General features: G+C 52.3%; 1 protein-coding gene and 1 long non-coding RNA gene across 2 annotated transcripts; one reads left to right on the top strand and one right to left on the bottom strand.

Moving 5' to 3' along the window:
• Positions 1 to 342: 342 nt before the first annotated feature.
• Positions 343 to 13,221, top strand: MRRF (mitochondrial ribosome recycling factor). The gene is made up of 7 exons (XM_054646143.2): positions 343 to 666; positions 1,439 to 1,619; positions 1,865 to 2,020; positions 3,231 to 3,349; positions 6,000 to 6,091; positions 11,447 to 11,606; positions 12,695 to 13,221. Exons 1-7 carry the CDS (start codon positions 358 to 360, stop codon positions 12,770 to 12,772), a joined length of 1,095 nt encoding a protein of 364 aa, XP_054502118.2. The 5' UTR covers positions 343 to 357; the 3' UTR covers positions 12,773 to 13,221.
• LOC143695564 (uncharacterized) lies at positions 3,343 to 6,810 on the bottom strand. The gene is made up of 3 exons (XR_013184910.1): positions 6,690 to 6,810; positions 3,778 to 4,091; positions 3,343 to 3,670 (listed from the first exon to the last, which is right to left on the bottom strand). It is a non-coding gene; the product is annotated as an uncharacterized LOC143695564 (long non-coding RNA).
• Positions 13,222 to 15,545: the final 2,324 nt, after the last annotated feature.

Here is a 15,545-nt window from a genome sequence, read left to right on the forward strand (position 1 = left end):
ACCGGCACACGGACACACCCGGGCTGGAGCGATTCCTGCCCGGAGCAGCACCCGGCAGGCACGGGCTGCTCCTCGGAGCGCGAATCTGCTATCTGCTCCAGCAGGCGACCGGCCCCGCTGGCTGGGGGCAGAGCAGAGCCGGGAGTGCCGTTCCCGACCGGCCCCGCTGACCCCGGGGCAGAGGCAGAGCCGGGAGTGCCGCTCCCGACCAGCCCCGCTGGCCGTGGGGGCACCCCCAGCACCCGGGAAGCTGCGGGCACCGGGGGCCGGGCAGTTCTGGGGCTGACGCCGGGCCCGGGGCCGGCCGGGGAGGGGCGAGGCGGCACCGCCCGGAGGGTTCGGTGCCGCTGCGGGAACATGGCCCCGTCCGGGGCGGTGCCGCCGCGGGGGCGGTGCCGGGGGGGGTTCCGCGGTCACTCACTCGGTGATCTTGGGGTCCAGGTTGCCGATCCAGAGGCGGTGCCCGTCCTGCAGGGCGCCCTCGGACAGGATGGAGGCGTTCTCCAGCGGCAGCGCCTGCCGGCCCGGCTCCATGGGCCCGCTCCGTGCCGGGGCCGCGGCCGCTCCGTCCCCGCGCAGGCCTCGCCCCGCCCTTGGCGCCGCTCGATGACGTCACGCTGCGGCGCGGCCGATGACGCTCTCCGAGACGCGCAGGGCCGCGCTACGGTGAGCGAGGCGATGGCGCCCGCCCTCCCCCGCCTCCCTTCCCCTCCCCTTCGCCGCCCCCGGGCTCCGATCCCGGGCCCCTATTCCCGATTGCCAGCCCCGATCCCCGCTCTTCGGCGCGGCTTTCCACGGGGCACCGGGACGAGCGGGCCGGGCCGTCCTGAGCAGCGGCGGGGGCGGGATGGGCGGGGCCTGGATGGGTGGGGCAGCGGGGCGGGGCCTGCGCGCACCTGCGCGGGGTTGGAACCGGGACCGGGACCGGGACCTGGGTCGGGGTCGCGTGTCCCCGGTGCAGGGAGGGCCGCTTTCCCCGGTGGCCGCCAGCGGCAGCTCCCCGCTCCCCGCCACCGGCTCCGCGGGGCCCGAGTCCCGAGTCCCGCGTATATTACCGCAGCTCCGCGGCTGCTGATACGGCCCGGAGCCCCCAGCGGCCCGGTGGAACGAACCCTGTGAATATAGGGCTGTCAGAGCTCTGAGGCACAAACAGAAGCCTCAGCCCCGCTGGTGTGCGCACAGCCGGTACCGGCGGGAGCGGCTGCTGCTCGGCAGCCTTGGGTTTGTGTCACGGGCACATCTGGGCAGATGTGCAGAGGCCGTGCTGACACCGCTGGCACCCACCGAGCCCTTCCCGCGGCATTTCCCCGGTGGCCACGGCCGATCCCCAGAGCTCTGCCCACATCACGGAGCTGCCCTCGTCCCCGCAGCCGCCACTGAGCCCTGGGGCAGGCCGGGCTCAATCCCCCGAGCTGCCCTCCCGCCTCTCTCCCCGCAGGTTGGGCACACCCCGCTCTCAGCCATGGCTCTGGCTCTGCGCTGCCTCCGTCCCCTCCCGGCGCTGCTGCTCCGCTCCTCCCCGGCCGTGGCCCGGGGGCTGCCCCCGGCCCCGCTCCCGGGGGGCTGCAGCCGCTGTGTCCAGCACTTGCTGCTGAGCCGGCAGCTGGCTACCAAAAAAGGTAAAAACGGCAGCTTTTCTCACGGTTTTACAACCTATCTTTCAACACTTATAAGGATTTTTAATATATTTATTAATTTTGGCTGTTGTGCTCAAATGGTGAGCTATTTACTCGTTAAAAATACAGTTACTTTTGTTTTACTTCAGTTTATCTTAGACTTGATTCTAAATCTCACTTTAATATCTTCTTTCTACTTTCTAACTAACTTGTCAGAAATAGAAACTAATCTTTTGTGTAATCTGCAGCTAAAGGTAAAGGGCAGAGTCAAGCCAAAGTGAATATCAGTGCTGCCCTAGTTGAGGATATTATCAATTTGGAGGAAACCAGTGAAGATATGCAGGCAGTCATAGAAGCTCTGAAAGAAGATTTCAGCAGAAATCTCAATGTTAGAACCTCACCAGGTTGGTAACTTCCTTGTGTGATGCTCTGTAGCTTGTAAATAAGGATACAAATCCCAGTAATAGACAGCTCAGATTTTTTCAAAATCAATTTTCTTTTCCTGGAGTTATCCAATTCCTACAACCCTGACATCCCAGCTAGATCCTTTCTTCACCCTGAGCTTGACCAGGAAGGATCCATTTTTGTTAATAGCTTCCTGGAAATAGCTTTTTTAAGTGGGAGATGTCAAAAGTGTCTAACTGAACTGTTTGCAGATGTGATGAAGAAGCAGGTTGTCAGCTAATGGTGCAGTAGGGCAGGAAAAATCCAATTGCCATTAAATGATCCTTTTGGAAATTGCCATTGGGCTGGTGTCTGGCATATACAAACTTTTTTTCCTGCTATGCATCTTTATGGGTAGTAACCTGTACAAACCTCCTTCATGGATTCTGTGTTTTAGGAAAAAATGTGAATGTTTGCCTAAGCTGCAGTTACTAAAACACTCGGAGCATTTGTAAGCATATCAAGTTTCAGGGATAAAATTTAACGTTAAACAATGACCAGATTTGAATCATTCCCCACCCCAGCTCTGGCAGGGGCACTTCTGTCTTTAATGGAGCTGAGAAGCCTAGCTCAGTCTCTTAACTATTTATTTTAACCATAGGTATTTTTTTTAATTGCACTGATAAAGTACCTCCTGGCCCATGTGCCTTTTGGCCTGTTAACATTTTGCAGCAGAAAATAGAGAGCAGATTAAGAGTAGCTCAGGGAGAAATGGAATACTTTAAATTGAGCTGTGTACAACACCCCTCTGGGGGCCTGGAAAAAATAGAGGGGTTTAAGATAGTCCTGCTAAGTTAAAGACAATATTTGTCTTGATTTTTATAGCAACATTTCGGTTTTCTTTAAGTTGTAAGAATTAAAAAAATAACCATTTCCCTTTAATTCTTAACAATCCTGCTTAGTTTTCCTATTCTAGTAGCAAAAACAAACAACAGTTTTGTTTTCATGTTTTTGTGCTTTAGAGCAGCTTTGAATTATTTACCTTGTGAATACACAGGGGATGCCTGAACACAAACAGCACCTGAGGTCTGAATAAACACCATTTTTTCCTTTGTAACCTCTGCATTTTGCATGGCAGAAGGGAAGTGGGACAATGTGGACACGTTTTTCTCCAGCACCCCTGCACAGTGTTCTGTCACACTGAGGCTCCCTGTGTTTGGTTCTTTTGAGGGGCCCTGGATCACATAACTGTGGTGACAAAGGACGGGAAGTTTCCGCTGAACCAGCTGGGGCAGATCTCACAGAAGTCACCACAGCTCCTGACAGTGAACATGACCAGCTTCCCAGAGGTGAGGACACGTTGGCAGGGGAGGTAATTGCCACAGGAACAAACAGGTTGATGCTGAGCAAAGGAGCATTTAGACAAAATCAGTCAGATGTGGCAGGGCTGCAGCCTGGGGCTGGGCTGTGTCACTGGAGCTGACACTGACCAGGAGGGGCATTTGCTGCTGACAGCAGCTCCCCGGCCCCACGTGGCTCCCAGAGCAGCTCACCTGCAGCAGCACAGGCTCACAGCAGAGTTTCTGAGTGCTGTGCTTGCTCTCAGGGCTGTATCCAAGGGTGCCACAGTTACAGGGGTTTGCTTTGCAGGCGCTTTCCCTCAGTTGGATCTGCAAAACAACAGAAGCACCATGGAGCAGATTGCTGGATTCACTGTGCCCTTCCAGCCCTCCCCATTTCCCATGCATTTATGAGAAGCCTGAGCACACACACTCACCTGAGCTGCAGACATGGCTGCAATGCTCTATCAGCCCTCTTGTATTCATCTCAGTTCCTTGTCAGGACATGGCCATGCACAGAACCAGACGTGTCGTTGGAATTTGTACTGGGAACTTCACCAGACACCTCTGAAACTTGCTTATATATTACCAGAGCTGCTGATAGCCCTGAGAGTTCATGAGAGAGGCTGTGATGTAGCCTGTGACCTTCTGAGCAGCTTTTCTGGTGGGACTGAGCTGGCTCCTGCTCAGTGCTGTCACAGGGCTTGACTTGGGCACTGCTGAACTTGGCCAGCTCCTCCCTTGGCAGCACCTGCAGGTCAGAACTCAAATCAGGGGCTCTGGTTTGTCTTCTGTGAGTTCTTGTAATTTTCTGCAGGAGCCTTAGGCCTGCCCCTGAATGAGGCAGCAAATCCAAATCCCAGCTCAGCTCAGCTCAAGCCCTGGGGGTGCCTGCAGCAGGTCCCAGAGCCAGGCACAGGGCAGCAGGAGTAAGCTCAAGGTTAACAATTCATCTTGCTCCAGGGCTGGAGCTGTGCCAGGCCTTATCTCTATTTATTTTGCAAAGGCTTTCCCCAATTAATTAAGTCAGCAAAGTCTCAGAGGAGGTCAGTGCAAGGCACTTGATGCCTGAGTGTTCCTTAGAGTGTATCCCTTGTGTATAAAGGCTCTGAAGAATGGAGGCCTTCATGAGTGAGGTCCTGAGAGGGCCAAGGAAGTCCCTCCATGGCTTCTCCCATGTCCAGGCAAGAGCTCAGGCTGAGAAATGGGCATGGGAGAAATTAAATATCCTCTAGATAGGATTGCCTACATTTGCTTCCTATGCTAAAGGACCACTTGAACATTTTTCTCACCACAGTTGCTTTAGACCCACACCTGTTTTGTGATAGATTGAGCTAAAACCATTAGAGACATGATCACTTGATGTCATTATTTACAGCATAGAGTCAGTAGTTCATGACACTGAGAAGAAAATAAAATTGCCTGAAGAGTTTGAGAAATAAAATAATCATAGAAAAGGACTTGCAGAGCCAAAGTCTGTCTTCCCAGGAGTTACAAAACCAAACACTGGATTTTTAAATACAATTTTTTCACAGGCTACAAGAAGATGGAAGCAATATTGCAATATTTTCCCTTCTCTCATTACTTTCCTCTTCTTCTATCTCCTCCAATATCTATGTTAAACAACACAGTTTTTACTGAGCATTTCTTTCCTGCAGACCAGGCGCTGTCCATGGAATAACACATTGACATTCCTAACATGCTGAGATCATTCTGGTTGCATTTTCTCTGCCCTTGTAGTTTCAGGGGACAGCAGTTGTCTCCTGCAGAACACCAGCAGAGCATTCATCTCATTCAGTGATGTCACACAGGAGGGACCTGAGCAAATCTGCAGAGCTTTAGTTTGTGCCTCAGTTGGGAAAAGCTGAGCTTTATAAATACAGTCTGAGCTACATAAATACTGCAGCAGCCTGGAGCTAAAGTTAATGATGGCAAAGAGTATCAGAAATAGCATCATGCCTGGTAGGAAACGAGTGCCACAGGAAAAAAAAACTCCTGGGGCTTGTCAGAGTCAAAATGAAGTGACTTGGCAGAGCCCTGTGGGTGTTCTTGGCCAAACTCTGCTTTAACCCCAAAGCCTGGCACTCTGTAGAGGGGCACTCACCTTGTGATGGGGGTGAAGCCTTGAAATCACCTTGCAGTCACCAGGCAAACCTGCCACCCCCCTTCCAAACACAGCAGGGGGGAGTTTTGGGAAGTGTCCTGTGGTCAGCTTGTGGTGCTGAAGTGGTTAAGTTCGTTAGGGTTTCAGAATTGGCACTGGGTGATTTCCAGGGGGAAACATTCAGCTGGAATTTTCAAATGCTCAGAATCTTTCATCTCCTTTGCCACAGTCGGGCCCTGCCTTGGGAATTTGTTGTGGTTTCACTCTGCGTTGCCTCAAACCATTCAAACAGTTTCAAAGAAGCAAAGCAGTTTTCTTTTGTTGCTGCCTCCCTTCCCCTCTCCTCCCTGCGTGCCCCTACCCCAGCACGAGCGGCCGCAGTTTCCCACTGGCTCTGATCAAAGCTCTCTGCACCAATGGCACTTCCTGATCTCACTGGTAACACAAGTAAATGTTTCCATGTTCCATGGAGATGGATTGCCAACTATTGACAGAGGTCTGGCATATGGGAATGATTATTTCCTAATTCCCTTTACCTTTTGATCTGTTCCACAGAGCACAGCTGCAGCTGCAAAGGCCATAAGGGAGAGTGGCATGAACCTGAACCCCGAGGTGGACGGGATGGTGATTCGGGTGCCAGTTCCCAAGTGAGTATCCATGCCCCAGCTCTGCATCATGCAGGGAGTGCCCTTCAGAGGCTAAACATGCACGATTGCTGTGTATCCCCGTGCAGCTGCTTTCCAAAGAGCTGTAGTTTTGGTTCAGGAAAAAATCCGAGCCCTTAGAAGGGTCTTGTGCAACCTCTTGGGAGTGTCTGGGCTCTGTCACCACATCTTGGCATCTGATGATTGATCTTATTTTTCATCTTCCCTCTGCAGAAGAAGCTTGGTCCTGGCTGGCTGCAGCACTTTGAAAGAGAGAGCCAAAAGCTTTTGAAACTGTATTGCTTTAATTCAGGGGCTGATTCTTGGCTGCCCTACTCTAAATTCCTGCAATTACACCAGCACAGAACAGCAGTGTTGAACCAGTGATGTTAGGGGAGAGTAGCACCTTGCTGCAGAGAGCACTAAAAGGAACTGATGAAAGTGAGAGGAAGGAAATTTATAGCTTTGACAAAAAATCTGCTCACTCTTTTGTGTAATACACAGTGTGTAACTGGTGGCTGTATGGAAAATTGGGTATGGGGCTAGAAAAACAGGTTACTCAGGCAAGGGCTGAGCATCACTTCCCTCACCCAACACAGACCTTGGACAAGGCAGGAGGTGCTGCTGCATCCATGCTTCACTTTGGATCAGGAGAAGTGATCCTGGCTCTGCCTGGGAATGGGGCTCCACTCAGATGAAATGAGGAATCTCCCTGCAGCTCCAGTCACTGGCACAGGGCTGGGGGCACAAGGAAAATTCATCAGCTCCTGTGGGTGCTCAGACCTTATGGAGCATCAGAACACCCTGGGCAGGTGTGGCTGGGCATGGTTTCCCACCATGGTAAAGACAAACAGGGCATGCACAAACCCCTTGTGACTTCTTGGTAAAGATGAGCCAGGTATTTGGTGTGCTGTAAATCCCCTTTAAACATTCTGTGGAATTTTACCCAGCATTTTGATCAGAGAAGCCTAATTGCAGCTTTCCGTGGCTGTCGGTGAGAGGCAGTGACATTATCATTCTATTTGCTGATTTTCCTTCCCTGTGCTCCCTGCCCTTCCCCCATTCCTCAGGAGAGGAGGCAGAGGAGGAGGAGGGCACCATTATCTTTGTAATTGCTGAGGCTCCCGGGTTGCTGCACAGTGGTTTGATTGTTAATGGGCACTTGGGTCATCCTTGAATACGAATTGCAGGGGAGGAAACTCCAAAACTGCAAATCCCCAGCTTTAACAAAATCCTGTGTTTTTAAACAAATGTGTAGGTCTGTCACTATCTTCTGTGGTGCTGCAGAGAGAAAACAAGGCTCCTCTTCCCAGGGAAGCTCTGCCTCTGTGCTCCCCTCCTGTGTCAGGGCTGCAGCTCCTGGTCCCCTCCTGGCTGCTGAGAAGTCCTGAGTTAAGGATTCTGTGCCCCAGGTCTGCCCTCTCTGGCACTCCAGTCCCTGCTGCTCTCCAGCTCCATGTCTGGGGCTGTGGGAGTTTCAGCCACTCACCTTAAAGACAAACAGTTCCAGCCTTTTAAACCCCCTAATGAAAAAGGCAGGGCAAAGATAATTATATCCCTCATTTACTTTTAACATTTTTTTTAAGTTTTGCATTATTTCCAGCAGTTCATGAAAGAATGTATGACAGACAGATGCAGTGAAATTGCAGAATTACGTCAGGTGTGCAAAATAAGCAACAAATCAGAAATGAAGAGACAATATTAATATTGGTTCTGCAGACTTTGGTTCTTTCATGAAGGGAGGCACAATAAAAATGAAACCAAATCCAAATTGCCCTTACCTGTTGTTATAACCACTCCTCAGTCTGACCTGTCAGCTGGACACACGTGTGCCATATTTTGCTTTGTGCAGGTCCAGCTGTGCTCTGGAATGTTTCAACAGAGCATTTCAAAATGGAGTTTGCTTTTCAGTATTTATTCTATCAGTTTAGTTTTTGCAATGCAGTTTTAACAGAAAAAATACACTCGTGTCCTTGGTGTTTACTTCTGCTGCCTGCCAGGATCCCTCTGCTCCCCAAGGCATTCTCCTGTTTGTGTGGCTAGCACTGCATAGGCAATATTTATTTGTATAAAAAGGAGCCTCTGAGGGTTTAAAAATAAAAATTACAAAAAAAAAAATAGGAAAAAAAGGAAAGAAAACCATCCATGGGAACATTTGTATTGGTTGATCTCTTGGCCGAATTTGACCTGACCTTGTGTCTTTTATGGTATTGCCTCATTTTTAGATTCATCTTTTTTGGACCCATTGTGTTACACTGGATATTGTTTGTAAATCAGTAATATTTTTACACATGCTTTACTGAAAGCCAGATGACTCATTTGAAAGTTTAATGACTCATTGTGAGCCTTTTTTTTCCCTTTGCCCTTTAAGAAATAAGCAGATACCTACTATGGGGAGAAAGGACCAAAACATTTCACTTGAAAACACCCCAAAGCTGTTGTGAGCTGCTCCTGCTCATCATCAGGAGCCTCTTGCCTGCGTTTTATTGAGCAATAAATGTTGCAGCCCGTGTTTATCTGCAATTATGAATGCAGAGTGTTTAGTTTAGCCTACTTTCCTTTAACTGATCCCTCTCCTTCACAGGAAATTCCTGGTGTTGGAGGTACAGGAATCACTCTTACCCAGAGAAATGTCTTGTGTTGAGCTGGGTTGTCCTCTCAGGGTCTGTTCTGCCACATGCAGGGGTGGGACCTCGCGGGCTGCAGTGCTGGGGGAGGCAGAAGGAGAGATTTTCCTCAGAAAAAAAGATGTGACCCCCCTGAGATGTCACTCAGCAGGCTCTGCCCTGGGCCAGGCAGGACAAGGCTGTCCCTGGGGGGTGGCAGGGATTGACCCTGCTGCTCCATGGGCTGCTGGGTGGGAGCTTGTCCTCATTCCCCATCTGACCCCCTTTCCCCAAGTTCACTTCACACTTTGTTTTGGCTTTGAGAGGGGGTAGGGACAATGGTTACTAGACAGAAAAGCAAACATACCTAAGAACAGCTTAAAAGTCCCAGATCTCGGGGCAGGATTAGAACAACTGTCCTTAGAAACCTGGGGCCTGGCTCGTGTTGATGGATTCCTTAACCAGAAACAGCATCTGCTTGGAAAAGTCTCTGTTTCTGGCATTATTGGTAGCATTGCTGAGAATTTACACACAGTCTGGCTGGAACATAAAACCCGCTGAGAAACTCCCCGGCGCTGCGCGGTGATAAAAAGAAATTGGTGTTAATAAAGACAGACAGGGAGGCATGAAAGCTGTGACCCCGTGCCAAGAAGCAGAGGAAATCTGGCAGTGCTGCATAAACAAAAACATTTCCTTCAAGGCTCGGCAGCCCCGGGCAGGCCAGCGATACCCTGGGCACAGCCAGGCTGGGCTCCCGCCCTGAGCAGCCCCGCTGAGCTGCTCCCTCCAGCCAGCAGGGCCTGGGAGAGACCCCAGCTCCCCCCTCAGGCTGAGCAGCCAGGATGCACTCCCCACTTAACCCCAAAAAAGCTGCCTGAGAAGGTGCCCAGCATTCACTCCCCACTTAACCCCAAAAAAGCTGCCTGAGAAGGTGCCCAGCATTCACTCCCCGCTTACCCCAAAAAAGCTGCCTGAGAAGGTGCCCTCAGGCAGAGCTGTGCCTGTGAGCTCCGTTGGGGGTTCTGGGATGTGAGAATCCCAGAGGAATCAGTGCTGGGACCCAGGGGAACCACAGGGAGGGATCCCTGCTCCGTCCTGGGCAGACACTGGGGCCAGGCTCCAGCCTGTGCTGACCAGAATCCTCCTGCCACATGTGGTGGGTTAGGCTGGAGCTCAGGGCAAGGTTCTTCCCCCAGAGGGTGGTGGAGCCATGCCCAGGCTCCCCAGGGAATGGGCACAGCCCCAGGGCTGCCAGAGCTCCAGGAGTGCTTGGACAGCACTCTCAGGCACTGGGTGGGATTTTGAGGGCCAGGAGTTGGACTCTTCCAGCTCAGGGTATTCTGAGATTCCATGTGACATTCCCTGGCCAGTCCCTCCACAGGGAGGGGGCAGGCTGGGGTGCCCTGGGTGCCAGGGCTGGCTTGGCTCTCTGGGTCTGCCAGCTTTCCTGGCCATCCTGAATTCCTGTAAATACTAACTGCTTCTGGGAAACCTCTTCCCTCTGGCACTGGGAAATGGGGATGGCTGCCAGAGACCTGGCTGTGGGGACGGGCTGAGGGTCCAGCTGTGCCCCCAGAGCCCCCCAGAGCCCACACCCACCAAGGGGCAGAGCCCAGGCACCCTCACCCCACATTTCCTGAGCTCTCTGTGCAAAGAGTCCTGGCCCCAGGGTTTGGGTGACCCAGGCTGCTGCAGCCAATTTCTAAATACTCCTGTGAAATGTTTATTTTGCAGTATCACCCCCACGCATTCTCCTCCTAGAGAGTCTGAGGGAGTGCACCGGGGTTTTTCCTTCTCAGGCAGACTGCAAACTCCAAGAGCTATGAAAATAATTAAAATACTGTATTTAAGCACTAGCAGTTGACAGTGGTTAGCTGTAGGTGCTGGAGCATGACCTGAGCTCAGGGGACACATCAGCCCTTCCTGAGCCTTTTATCCCAGAGCCCCTCATCACCAGTTTTTAGTGTGGGATAGAAAGTTGAGCATTTTTTGGTGACACCACAGCAGCAGCTGGCCCCACATCAGGGGGAGGGTTCACCCTGGTCTGGGTTACCTGTGGCTTACCATGAGCAGCAGCATCCTCTTGTCAGCCCAGGTGTTCATATCATCCTGGTGGGAAATCCTGCTCATGGTGAGCTGGAATAAGATTGGGTGAAAGATAAGCTCCTTGGCTTCCAGGTACATAATTCAGGCTCTTCAGCTACAGGGAGGCAAATCCCAATTTCAGGAGCAGACTTTCCTCCTGGCTTTGCAGTTCTGTGCTTTTTAGGATGACACTTTTCACTTGATCTTTCAAGTCTGGAGCTGGATTTTTCCTCTTTTCCACACATGCTTTGGCAGCAGGAAGTAAGGAATGTCTGAACATTTCAAGATGACTTTCAGGCACTGCAGCAAGAACTATAAAGCAAGATTCAGTCCAAGATCCCCAGCTTAGAGCTGAGCTGGAAATTTTCCATTCTAGGTTCAAGACTGCTTCCTTGGAATGCTGTGCAGAGCTGGCAGATTTTCTCAGGTGGACCAAAGCAGAATAAAAACGTGTCCTGAGCTGTTCAGTCCCTCTGCCCTGAGACAGTGCCTCCACACAGAGCCAGCTCCATCTAAAACCAGCAGCTTTTGTGTGTCCCTGAGCAGGGCAGCACCAGTTGGAGAGGATCACTCATTTACCCAGAGTCCTTCACAGAAAATAAATCTGGCTGTGCTACACATGACACTGCTTTTCCTTTTGTTGTTTTTCCTCTCCTCTCTCTCCCAGGGTCACAAGGGAGCACAGGGAGAGCCTGGCCAAGCTGGCCAAGCAGTCCACCAACAAGTCCAAAGAGGCCCTGAGAAAGGTGAGAAGCAAAAGCATCACCCAAGTAAAGAAGTCCAAGAACAAAGTGTCAGAAGACACCATCTGGCTGCTAGAAAAGCAGGTAATTTTTCTTTCCTTCTGCCATATTTTGGTGCCCCACAGCTCAGTGGTTTGTCCCAGCCCTTGCTTACAAATCCTCAGCACTGAGAACCCAGTGGGGCAGTGGACAGCCCTGGGCTGAATTTCTGGAGCTGGAAATGACATTTGTATCTGCTTTTTCTTTGTGAGACTGGGGGCTTCGATCTCAAAGCCAGATTTAGGATATGAGCCATTGTAAACTGACACAGGGAAAAAGAATTCCCCAAAAGCTTTTGTACTAGAGGGGATTGTTGCACAAACCAGCAGAATTTAGGGAGTGAAACAATCCATGGCCATGGCTGTACCACCACTCATGCTATGCCTGGCCACTGGAAATGTGTTAATGAGCATTGCTCCAGTTGTTATTAATGAAAAGGCTTGCAAGATTATCTCTGTTCTGAGTTTTTGGCTCCAGTTCAGGAAAATACTTAAGCACATGCCTAATTCCCTAAGAGCAGATGTCACTAAAGTCAATTACTTGGGCATAAACTCAGGCACAAGCCTAAGTGTTCTGCTGAATTGATGCCTCTGAAGGCAGGCCATTACTCCTTAGCTGTTTGTTTATTAACAGCTAAAGTTAGATACATTGCAAATGCTCTGGGACAGTTCTGTGTGTGCTCACAAAAATAAACATGGATATACAGAGGGTTTGTGCAAGCAGGAAAAATGGCCATGCCATTGTAACCAAATCCTGCAGGAAGCCTCTGTCCCAGAGCACACAGATGTGCTCTGCACTGGTGGAGGGCACATCTCCAGTGCAATTCCTTCCTTGTACCCAGATTTTTCATTGTGAGCAAAGGCCATTGCCAGGCCTTGTGCACAAGCAGATCTTCATCCCCTGGAACCAGTGCACAGCACACACTGTGCTCCAGGCTTTTCCTGCCTGTTTTCATCCCCTCTGCACAGTGGCCATGTCCATCCCTTGTTGTCAGGAGAGCTGATCCCTGGGCAGGGCTTCAGCCATCACCAGTCACTTGAGGCTTTGTTCCAAAGGGGGGTTTGGTCACTGCTTTCCCCTTCAGCTGTGGCATCACCTCACACAGAGCTCTGGTTTGTGCTGTCTTGCCACAGATCCAGCAAATGGCAGATGAGGCTGCTGCAGAGATGGACAAGCTGCTGGCAGCAAAGACCAAGGAGCTGCTTGGATAAACACCATCCCAGCTGTCAAAAACATCACAAACATCATCCAACTGCCCCTGGAGCAGAAACGGGCTGCCACAGCCCCAGCACCCACCCTGCCCGGGGCCAGCAGCCCCAGGGGTGGGCAGGGGCAGCTCCGTGCCCTGGCTGCTGCCATGGCTGCCTTGGGGTGTGCTGGAGGGAGGGGGGAGCTCTCCTTGCTGTCTCTATCCAGCTGGGAACAGGATTGGATGAACTGATACCAGAAATAAAATACCAGGAAGGAGAACTGGAAATTGCTGGAGGCACAGGGGGAGGACTGCCCTGTTCACTTGGTGCCCCATCTTTGCCCCACACCCTCAGCCCCCTGGAGCCAGGGCCACCCACGAGAGGAACCTGCCTGTCCTGCTGCAAACCTCAGCACCTATTTCTGCTTGAAATAAAGTCAAAATGAGGCGTGGAGCAGCAGCCTCACAACAGCCAGGTCCTGCTTGGAGTGTTCCCTTGGCTCACGTGTTCCAAAGCAAGCATTTGCCCCATGCCACAGGGCAGCAGGGGCTCTGTGGGGAGAGACCTGAAACCAGTGCTGTCAGCACAGCTGCTTTAGCCAGGACTGAGAAAACCTAAAGCCAACACAGGAACTTCCCAAAAGCAGCATCTGCCTCCCCAGGCATCTACAAAACACCTGAGAGCCTCTGGCAGCAGAGCTGAGGGCTTGGAGGAGGCGCAAGCAGAGCAGGTCCTGAGCTCAGCTCCTCACTGGGAGCAGGTACTTCCCAAAGGCAGCCCCAGGAAGGTGGTGGCAGCCCCAGCCCTGCTCCCAAGGCATTTGGGTTCAAAGAGCACCAAGTGCTCTGCACTCCTTAAATAAACAACTCCCCAAAAGTTAGTTTGTGTGCCACGGGGAGGGGGAGGAGGATGAAGGATTTGCTCTGCTAGGGCCCCACATGTCAACAATTTCTCTGCTTTGTGTATTTTGGCCAAAGCCCTTACCATGATAAATGAATAAAGGAAGATGGCGAGCCCAGGGCGGTTCCACTGCTCGGGAAATTGCTTTCAGCCATTACTGGATTTCTTCTGACATTTATCAACTGGGCTTTTTTTTTGCCATTGTTGCAGCCTCAGCATCCCCACAGCAGCCTGGGCTGGAAGGGTTTCCCTCATACCCGCCCAGGAGCAGCAGCAGCTGGGCTGGGAGCTCCACAGAGCCAGGGCAGGTGGAGAGGAGCTGCTGCTGCTGCTGGAGGCTCCTCCAGCCTCTCCCCTTTCTCCCAGCCCTTGGCGTGGTGGCAGTGGGCTGGTGGAGCCAGGCAGTGGAGCTACAGGGGCCATGCACACGGGAATTCCCCAAATATTTACCACTACACAAGGGATAAAACCTGTGGTAAAACTGCCCTGGTGCTGGACTGGGGACAGAGCTGCCTGGATGGTTGGGAGCCCATTTACCTGGGTCCCCCTCTCACCCCTGTGCCCTGCATCAGCCAGGAGCAGCCACAGGGCCCACAGGAACTGCTCTCAGCCCTGGTACCACTGAAGCAGGGCAGACAAGACATGAACATGAGGAGCTGTGCCCCATCCTGCTCCCTGTGGGACAAGCAGGAAAAAAACCACAGCCCCAGCACCTCCCAGCCACACAGAACCCCCCAGGAAAAGAGAGGATGGGCACTCACCACTGGCTGGCTCACAGGGTGGCCCTGGAGAGGTCCCACTTTCCCTTTGCAGCACAAATCACCTGCTGCTCCACATCAGGAGCTGCAGCACAAGGTCTGCCTGCTCCAAACACTCCTCCCCTGGCACCAGCAGGAACCTCTCACTTGGTTCCAGCCTGGATTGCACCCAGAGCTGATAAGAAGCTGCAGCTGATGCTGTTGGCGGGTGGGAAAGGAGCTCCAGCTGTGCCAAATAACCCAGGAGGGGAAGGGACATGGGCCAGAATGCAGCTGGGCTGCTTCACTGTGGGTTGGTGTCAGCGATGCCACATCAGCCACCAAATGGTTTGGCCTTGGCAGGGCAGGGGGTGAGGGAGGACCATGGCTGGGCCCCCCTGGGCTGCCCACACCCTGCTGCCCTCGCAGGGCCCCCTCTGCCAACAGCACCTGCCAGCCTGGGGCACTGGCAGGGTCCCACTGGTGGCACTGCTGGGGCCTGGAGGGGTGGGGGTCCCCCGGGGTCACAGTCCCAACATCCCTGTGCCCATCCTTGTGCCCATTCCTGTGCCCATCCCTGCTCAGGACAGACCTGTGCCCTTCCCAGGCTGCCCAAAGCCACTCTCAGCTCCACCAGGATGTTCCAGTGCTCCAGGCTGGACACAGCAGGGCAGGCCCCGGGCTCCTGGCAGCTGCCGGCCCAGCCCCGCGGCCACAGGGACACGAGCAACTGAGGCACAGGGAAGGAAAAACTCCAAGGAAGCTGGAAGCTCTCGACATAGTTAAAAAACAACATTGCTCTTCAAAATAGAAGTGATTGCGCTCCTTGTGAGTCACGGAGCAGAGACACGGAGATTGCTTTGTGCCAGGGACGGGCGGGCGCTGATTGTGCCGCCCGGATTTGTATCCACAGCCTGGATGGCATGTCAGAGTTTACAGCGAGCATGCATTTTCAACAGTGAGCTTTGCAAAATGTATCAATGTAATCTCTGCCTCCTATATTCCGTGTTGATTAGACACGATTTCTGGCTGGATTTTCAGAAAGCTCAAGTGCTTTTTTAATCACTACAGAAGCTCATTATTGCTTTCCAGTGACTCTTATGTCCTTCACTTCTCCTTTCAGATTAGAGTCTATAGTCAGATGAATATTGGATGAT

This window comes from Agelaius phoeniceus, chromosome 21 (assembly GCF_051311805.1).
Source record: "Agelaius phoeniceus isolate bAgePho1 chromosome 21, bAgePho1.hap1, whole genome shotgun sequence".
Taxonomy (NCBI): Eukaryota; Metazoa; Chordata; class Aves; order Passeriformes; family Icteridae; genus Agelaius; species Agelaius phoeniceus.